We start from the raw sequence: 7,915 nt of genomic DNA on the forward strand, positions 1-7,915 counted from the left end.
GCAGTGGGGCTGGGGTCCCCCGCTCTGCCCGGCCCTGCGGGTGCCCTGTCCCTGGGTGAGACCTCCCACCCTTGGCCGTGATGGAGGACCCCCTCCCCTCCCACCCTGCGGCCAGAGGGGTGGCAAGGCCCGAGTCCCCTCCTGTGTAGATGGGTGTAAATCCAAAGGGAGGGGAAAATCTGATTTACACAGGGATGGCACAGGGATGCTCGGAGCAGACGAGACGGACGGGTGCTGGAGGGCTGGTCCAGCACCGTGGCCATGCAGTGCATCCCGCTCTGCTCCCAGCCCTGCAGCATCAAGAAGTTTGGGCCACAGTAGGTACGGGGCGTTTCCAGCCGGCGTGTTCTCCAGCTGGGATCTCTGCTATGGAAAACCCTGCAACAGGCTTTCCCGGCATCCCGGGAGATGCTTCCCACTGGGTTTTATCGCCTGGGGTAGCATCAGGTGCAGGAGGGTGCTCCCTGGAGGGGATCACCGCCAGCTCCTCCGTGAGCAATGGGACGGAGAGGTGTCCCCAGCCAAAACATGCCCCGCTGGGTTGTCCTGCCCACAGTGCTCCGGGATGGGGGGTCTTGGGGCCCACCCTGGTGTGGTGCAGGGTGGGGACCCCAGCCTGGCCCCGTCCAGGTCCCCGCACGGCCTCGGGGCCGTGGCAGCGCTGCTCTGTGCCACCAGTCCCTGCAGCGAGCAGATGCATTTTAGGCTCTAGGATTGCACTCGGAGGGTCTGTGGGCACCACGTTTGCCACCCCCCCCGGGGTCCCCCAGCATCCGACCCATCCTGGCAGCCGGGGAGATGCTGGAAAACCTCTCTGCTCCTGCAAACGCCACGTCTGGCAGGGACACGAGAGAAATCACTGTAATAATTGATTTTTTCTTCCCTTGCTTGCCTCAACCTCCTGCCTTGGAGAAGATTTCCCCCCCCTGCCGCCGGCCAGCTGGGTGGTCCGCGGGCAGCGGGCGCGGAGGCAGGCTGGCATCTAGCGACTGGCGCCGGTAATACAGAGCAGCCCCTGGGCTGCCCCGGGCTGCTCCCCAAGGCCCGGGCTGGGGGGGCCCCAGAGGGATGAACCGTGTTTTGGGTGGCTCTGGTAGGGTCGCTGGAGGATGCCAGGGGGTTTGGGAGCTCATTTTGGAATGCACGTGGTGCAGACCCTCTCGGGTGTGCTGCTGGGGTCTCTCCAACAGCTCTCTGAGCATCTCCCTGCTGTGCTGTGGCCCCTCGGAGAAGCAGATTCAAAACATACCTTAAAAGCTGGGTCGCATCCCATCCTCTCCCTGAAAAGGCTGCAGGAGTGTGTCTGCCCAGGCCGGTGGCTCTGCCCCAGCCCCGGGCAGCAGAGATGCTGAAAAAGGACATAAACCAGTGTGCTGCCTGCAGAGAGCCAGGGCTTCCCGAGGCAGCCAGGATCTTCCCCAGCAGCCGCCCCCCGTGAGTTGTTTTCACCCATTAATTTCTCTAATTGTTTTTGGAAAGCATGGTGGCATTTGGCACTGGTAGCATCGCGGTGAGGTGTTGTGCCAGGCTGGGGCGAGTGCTGTGCCATGGGGGAGGCTTGCACAGACCCCCTGATCACCAATCAATCACAACCCCAAATCCAAACTCCTGACCCCACTCTGCTCGGGGAAAGCATCTGGAAAAAACATAGGAGCCGCAGCGGTACGGTGGGGTGATGGAGGCTCAGGGCCAGCCATGTGCCGTCCATCCCTTGCAGACCCCTGGCATCACCCAGGGGATGATCCCCAGGGGGACACGGGAGCTGTGCCCCGGGGGTGTCACCGCTTTCCCTCCCAGGTTGGCCACGATGGGCTCGGTGGGAGCCGAGCGCTTCAAGGAGCTGAGCCCTGCGGGGACACCGGAGGGCAACGTGGTGATGAGCTTCAGCTTCGACAGCTACCAGCTGGAGGAGGATGAGCTGCAGAGGGGCAGCCAGGCCAAGGGCATCCTCACCTTCATGGAGCCGGGTGAGGGCAGGCACGGCCCTGACCCACAGCCAGGAGCCGGGTTTCCTGCTGGTTTCCCACCCATTTAGGAGCTTCCTGGGATGGGTTTAATAGCCACAAATGGCCTGAAATGCCATAAAATTGCCTAATGCCGTTTTTTGGACCTGTTTGAGCGGTTTGGACCATGTGAGCTGCATAGCATCCTATGGCAGTGGGCTCTGCAGGTTGGCAAGGAGTTGAGGGTTCATGCCCGGCTCACCCCCAGCCCGCAGTTTCACCCTTTCCCATGCAGGGCTCAGGGATGCCCCTGGGATTTACCCCAGCCCCGCTCCACATCCAGGGCATCCCTGTCCATGTCCACACCCCTCCAACCTCTCCTTGCGCCTTGGCTTTGGCTGTTAAACTACGCTGTCTGGCCCTCAGGTTATTTGGCTGCTATTAAAACTCATCAGCCCCCAAAGCCTGGGTGTTTTCCTGCCTCCTGGGTCTCTCGTTGAAATGCTTTTATTTAGGGAAGGAGTTTCTCGGGGCTGGGGCCCTTTATTCGTGAGAGCTGTGGGGCGCTGGGCTGCTTGCCCTCCTCATTTGCCATAAAGGATGTGGAAGCACCATTCGTTACCCCATGGCTGGGGTCTGCTGCAGGTCCCATGGGTGCAGCAGTGCACTGTCACGTCTTTGTCTCTTTCTTTCCCCTTTTGGGGCAGTTTCTGAGGATCCCGAGCCCCAAGATCGATACCATGGGATTTACTTTGCCATGCTGCTGGCCGGGGTGGGATTTCTTCTGCCGTACAACAGCTTTATCACCGATGTGGACTACCTGCACCATAAATACCCAGGTAGGTCTCCAGCAGCTGCAGCACTTCCCAGCCACCCCAAACCTGCCCCGCTTCTAGGGCAGCCAGACCCCCGCCACCCCCCCATCACCTGCCTCTCCACAGGGACCTCCATCGTCTTCGACATGAGCCTCACCTACATCCTGGTGGCCTTGGTGGCCGTCATCCTCAACAACGCGCTGGTGGAGCTGCTGAGCTTGCACACCCGGATCTCTGTGGGTGAGTGGGGGTCCCCACAGCCCCCGGCAGCACCGACCCCACGTTGACCCCCCACCACCCGCCTCCATCTCTCACCCACAGGCTACCTCTTCTCCCTGGGGCCCCTGCTCTTCGTCAGCATCTGTGATGTCTGGCTGGAGCTCTTCACCCGCAGGCAAGCCTACGCCATCAACCTGGTCGCCGTCGGGGTGGTGGCCTTTGGCTGCACAGGTATGCGGGACAGCGGCTGGCACTGGGGCAAGCGCAGCCCTTCAGCTAGGGGTGGGAAAACATCCCCATCCCCCAGAGCCGTGGTCTCCTGGGACAACCTCTTGCTCTGATCCCTATAAGCTGACCCTCGTGTCCCAGCTCCCTCCCCTCCAACTCTGTCCAGGCACCACGGGACTGGACAGGGGCACCAGCACCAAACCACGCATCAGTCCCCGACACCATGGGCTTTGCCATTTGGGCCTCCATGGTGACTTCCTAAGCCCCTGCACCTGGTGGCCACTCTTGATGGGAACAGCCATGGTGGGGCACCCAGGGAGGGCAAAATGTGCACCGATTTTTGGGGCAAGAAGGCTTCGGGCGCTGCATCAGCTGTTCAGGAAGGGTGCAGCTCCCGGGTGGCATGGCACGTGGGCCCCCACCGGGGTTTCTTCCCCCTACCCGGCATTTCGGTTGCAGCAATAATCCCTCCTTCTCCCCTCGGCGCATCTCTCCTGAAGTGCAGCAATCCAGCTTCTACGGCTACACGGGGCTGCTGCCCAAGCGCTACACGCAGGGGGTGATGACAGGCGAGAGTAAGTACCTGCATCTCTGTCCACGTTCAACTGTGTGGGCTCACTCGGGGGGGACCCTCCTCTACTGTCTCTCAGGGCCCCGGCGAGTCACACCTGGGGCCTTGCTGTCCCCAGCACAGCCTGGCCAGGTTGCCAGCAGATCAGGGACACCCCAGGGTGCTCCCCAGCAAACCAGGGTGTTTAATGGTTTGTAAATCACTTGCAAGACCGGATCTCTGTGGGTGAGTGGCTTTGCCATGCCAAGCTTGGGGTGGGGGTGTCTGCCAGGAGCTGGCTCCACTCCCCCCCAAAAAAAAAATCACTGTTTGTAGCTACTCCACACCTGGAGGCATCACCTCCATACGGTAGGGGGCTGCTGGGGGTCCCCCAGCTGTGGGGCTCAGCAGGACCCCGTGCCAATAGCTTTTCCATGCCACCAGGCACCGCCGGGGTCATCATCTCACTCAGCCGCATCTTCACCAAGCTGCTGCTCTCAGACGAGAAGGAGAACACCGTCATCTTCTTCTTCATCTCCATTGGCATGGAGCTGACATGCTTCATCCTCCACCTCCTGGTGAAGCGCACCCACTTTGTCCGCTACTACACTGCCTGCTCCCGCAAGGGTCTCCCCGAGCCCCAGGGGGCTGGTGACCATGGGACGGGCTACCGCGTCCACCACGATGTCACTGCCGAGGATGTCCAATTTGTAAGCCAAGGGTGGGTTTCCTTGATGCCCCCTGGGGTCCCACTCCCCACTGGAGCTCAGCACTGGTGTCCCCTCTCTCCCCCCACACAGGAGAACCGGCCGCGGGGGCAGCCGAGCTCCCCCCAGGGCAGCCCAGGCCCCGAAGCTGAGCTGGCCGGCAGCGGCACCTACATGCGCTTTGACGTCCCCCGGCCCAAAATCAAGAGGAGCTGGCCCAGCTTCAGAGGTGGGTGGTGGGCTCAGGGGAGGGGGGCGAGCCAATTTTGCAGCATTTTGTGGGGCAGAAGGAGCGATCGGTGGCCTAGGGCTTTGGGGAAGGGTCATCCCTTTTCAACACACCCACAAACATGGGGCAATCACGTCTTTGGAAGCCACTGTTGGGGTGCGGGCAAGACTTTCAGGCTCTGCAAGGGTAGGGCTGGGGGTTTTGGCTGAGCCGTGCTGCCCGTACCTGCCAGACATGCTGCTCCACCGCTACGTCGTGTCCCGGCTCATCTGGGCCTACATGCTCTCCATCGCCATGACCTACTTCATCACGCTGTGCCTCTTTCCCGGGCTGGAGTCAGAGATCCACAACTGCACGCTGGGGGAATGGCTCCCCATCCTCATCATGGCCATCTTCAACCTCTCCGACTTCGTCGGCAAGGTAGGAGAGAGGCCAACTCCAACGCGGTGGGGCGGATGCGTCCCTTCCACCGTGCCTCCTTTTTGTGTCCTCTTTCAAAGCCGCTTGGCTCCACCAAGGGTCATCTCCACCCCATGGGTATCTAACTAGTGTGAAGTTGCTCACCAGCATGGCTGAGGTTGGGCTCCTGCAGCACCATCTCATCTTCTCCTTGCTGCCCCATTTTGGGCACCATGTTGCCCTCCCCAGCCTCCTCGGCCCCCACAGCATGGTCTCTGCCCCTCGCTGCAGATCCTGGCTGCCCTGCCCTATGACTGGAGAGGGACCCACCTCCTTGTCTACTCCTGCCTCCGCGTGGTCTTCATCCCCCTCTTCATCATGTGCGTCTACCCCAATGGGAGGCCCACCTTCGGCCACCCTGCCTGGCCCTGCATCTTCTCTCTCCTCATGGGCATCACCAACGGCTACTTCGGCAGCGTCCCCATGATCCTGGCCGCCGGGAAAGTGAGCCCTGAGCAGCGGGAGCTGGCAGGTAGGACCAAGCCCTCCCAGGGACTCCACGTGGGGTGGCCAGAGCGCCCTGACACCTCGTGTCCCTTCCCGCAGGGAACACCATGACCGTGTCCTACATGACGGGTTTAACACTGGGTTCGGCCGTGGCCTATTTTGCCTACAGTCTCACCAGTACCTCCCACAGTACCTGTTTCTACACCGAAACCTCCAATGGCTCCTTTACATCAGGGTACTGAGCCCCGGGGCGGGGCGATGGGGACAAGATGGGACCTGCTTCCCACCATGGTCCCCACCGCCCCGCTTGGCCCATGTCCCTCCTCAGGGAGGGAGCCTGGAGCCAGAAAGCTGCCCCAGGTTGGACAGGGACCGGCGTCCCTTTGGCATGGGGCCGTGGCATCCCAAAACAGCCTGTGCTGCCCAGCCAGGGCCACTTCTTGGGGTGACATTCCCCCCCCCAATCCGGGGGACAGTCCCGTTGCTCTTGGGGGGCTCCCCATCAGCAATGTGCAGCTCTCCAGTGGGGGGGGTGGGGTGTCTTCTCCTGTTTGAGCCAAGCAATTGCCAGGAGGAAGAAAATACTGCCAAATTCCAAAGGGAATAGGACCAGCACTGGGGAGGAGGGTGATGGAGGGCTAGTGAGGAAGAAGAGGAGCAAGAGAGGAAGGAAACGCTCCTTCAGGCCCCAGTGGCTCTGGGAAGGTGGATCTCGGCTTTCATCAACGGTGCTGCAGGTTTTCACCAAGAATGGCTTGAAATCACGATCCCTCCCCAAATATGCCAATTGCTGTGTAAAAGACCCAATTCACTTCTGCTGTCTGGAAAAAAAAACAAACCTTTTTTTTTTTGGTTGTGTCTTTTAGAAAAAAAACCAAACCTTTTTTTTTTTGGTTGTGTCTTTTTTTTGCCTCCCCTAACTGTGAGAGAGGCAGGGTCTTGCCTCCCCCCACCCCACGCTGTGGGTCTGCCCCATCACCTCCCTCTCCCGGGCTGCAACGGGACAGAGGGGGGAATCCCGATGTCCTGAGGGGTCTTGAGGCCACAGCGCTGTGGATGCCGCCCGTGGGCCACTGCTGAGCTTCAGGATTTATTGCAAGGGACATAAACGAAGCTGATGCCAGATTAAGTGCCTTTGCAATGATGCCTGGTTGGTAGCCATGCCACCGGCACGGCCCTGGCACTGCAGGCACTTGTCTGCTGGTGATGGGCTGGGCTGGCAAACACACCCAGGGTGATGCCTGCTGCCTGTCCTGTGGGGTTTCGGGGTGCCCCTTGTGCTGCTCCCCACCTCCAGGGTCCCCTCTGTCACCTGGGGCAGCTGGATTTGTCACCAGGTCCCGTCGAACATCTGCCAGCCTGCAAACTGCTGCTGAAGTGCAACACCTTTGTGGGCAGCAAGTGGGAGAGGGAAGGGGCTGAGCAGAGCAGAAACCATCTGGAGAAGGTGCCAACACCAGACAGAGGCTGCCGCTTTTTGGGACCAGCTGCACCTTGTTGCGCCAGGAGTCAGCGGGTGCCACCTCCCAAGGAAGCGAAGCCCAAGGGCTGGAGGCAGTGGGAGCAGGAGCCAGCAAGCGCCAGGCTTGGCACCCCCGACCCAGCCCCACCAGCACTGGAGGGTCTCGCCCCACCAAGCCCCTGGCTGGTTGAAGTGCAGCTCACACCAAAAAAGAGCAAATCCAGCGTTTCATCCTCAACACATCGTCCCTGCAGGGCTCGGGGTACTGGAGTCGCCGTGACCGCAGCTGCAGGGGAAGAACTCACGCCTCCTGCCCCACGGGCCCCAGTGAGCAGAGACCTCCGCTCCGGGGTCCCATCCCGTCCATCGGTGCCACCCCGCAGGGGGACTGTCAGACGGACGGGGGCTCCCCGAAGAGCCACGCAGCGCCTGGGTTGGGTCTTTCCCCGAACATGAGGCAGGGGCTGAGCCAAAAAGAGACCATTGCCACCAAGGGGAGAAAAACCCCGCAGTCAGGACAAGCGAGACAAAGAAAGATGCTTCGTTGGGTTGCTTTTTTTCAATTAATTTTTTTTTTTTTTATGAAAAAAGATCACACGGAGTTCTCCAACAAACAGAATGCCAAAAAAATTGTTTTAAACAAAACATAAACAAAACAAAAAAAAAAAAGACAAAAACCTGGCTCTCCTTTCTTCTCGATTGTCTGAAATATCCTTGTGTTCCATAGAAGGCAGTGGGTTTTAAGTGCTTTCTATTTAACATTAGCATAAAATCTCTCTCGCGCGCTCTCTCTCTCGCTCTTTAAAATATGCTCACACAATTTGCTTCTAGAAGTACAGTACACTTTGAGCGTCGG

The 7,915-nt window shown here is 60.0% G+C and overlaps 1 protein-coding gene across 2 annotated transcripts; it reads left to right on the forward strand.

Moving 5' to 3' along the window:
* Positions 1-1,807: 1,807 nt before the first annotated feature.
* Positions 1,808-6,385, forward strand: SLC29A4 (solute carrier family 29 member 4). 2 transcript variants are annotated; one of them, XM_009286409.1, is made up of 10 exons: positions 1,808-1,967; positions 2,651-2,782; positions 2,885-2,998; positions 3,080-3,208; positions 3,706-3,780; positions 4,200-4,465; positions 4,556-4,691; positions 4,924-5,111; positions 5,382-5,622; positions 5,697-6,385. In XM_009286409.1, exons 1-10 carry the CDS (start codon positions 1,808-1,810, stop codon positions 5,837-5,839), a joined length of 1,584 nt encoding a protein of 527 aa, XP_009284684.1. In that variant the 3' UTR covers positions 5,840-6,385. The 2 variants fall into 2 exon arrangements, with proteins under 2 accessions (XP_009284684.1, XP_009284685.1); XM_009286410.1 differs by having other exon boundaries at positions 3,117-3,208; positions 3,711-3,780.
* Positions 6,386-7,915: the final 1,530 nt, after the last annotated feature.

This window comes from Aptenodytes forsteri, unplaced genomic scaffold (assembly GCF_000699145.1).
Source record: "Aptenodytes forsteri isolate BGI_AS27 unplaced genomic scaffold, ASM69914v1 Scaffold55, whole genome shotgun sequence".
Taxonomy (NCBI): domain Eukaryota; kingdom Metazoa; phylum Chordata; class Aves; order Sphenisciformes; family Spheniscidae; genus Aptenodytes; species Aptenodytes forsteri.

What these genes read in the sequence shown, in the direction of transcription:
- SLC29A4 (XM_009286409.1), top strand. Translation starts at nt 1,808, where the DNA reads ATGGGCTCGGTGGGAGCCGAGCGCTTCAAGGAGCTGAGCCCTGCGGGG. An exon ending in TCTCCGACTTCGTCGGCAAG is followed by an intron (nt 5,112 to 5,381) that starts GTAGGAGAGAGG and finishes CCCTCGCTGCAG; the next exon opens with ATCCTGGCTGCCCTGCCCTA. An exon ending in TGAGCAGCGGGAGCTGGCAG is followed by an intron (nt 5,623 to 5,696) that starts GTAGGACCAAGC and finishes CCCTTCCCGCAG; the next exon opens with GGAACACCATGACCGTGTCC.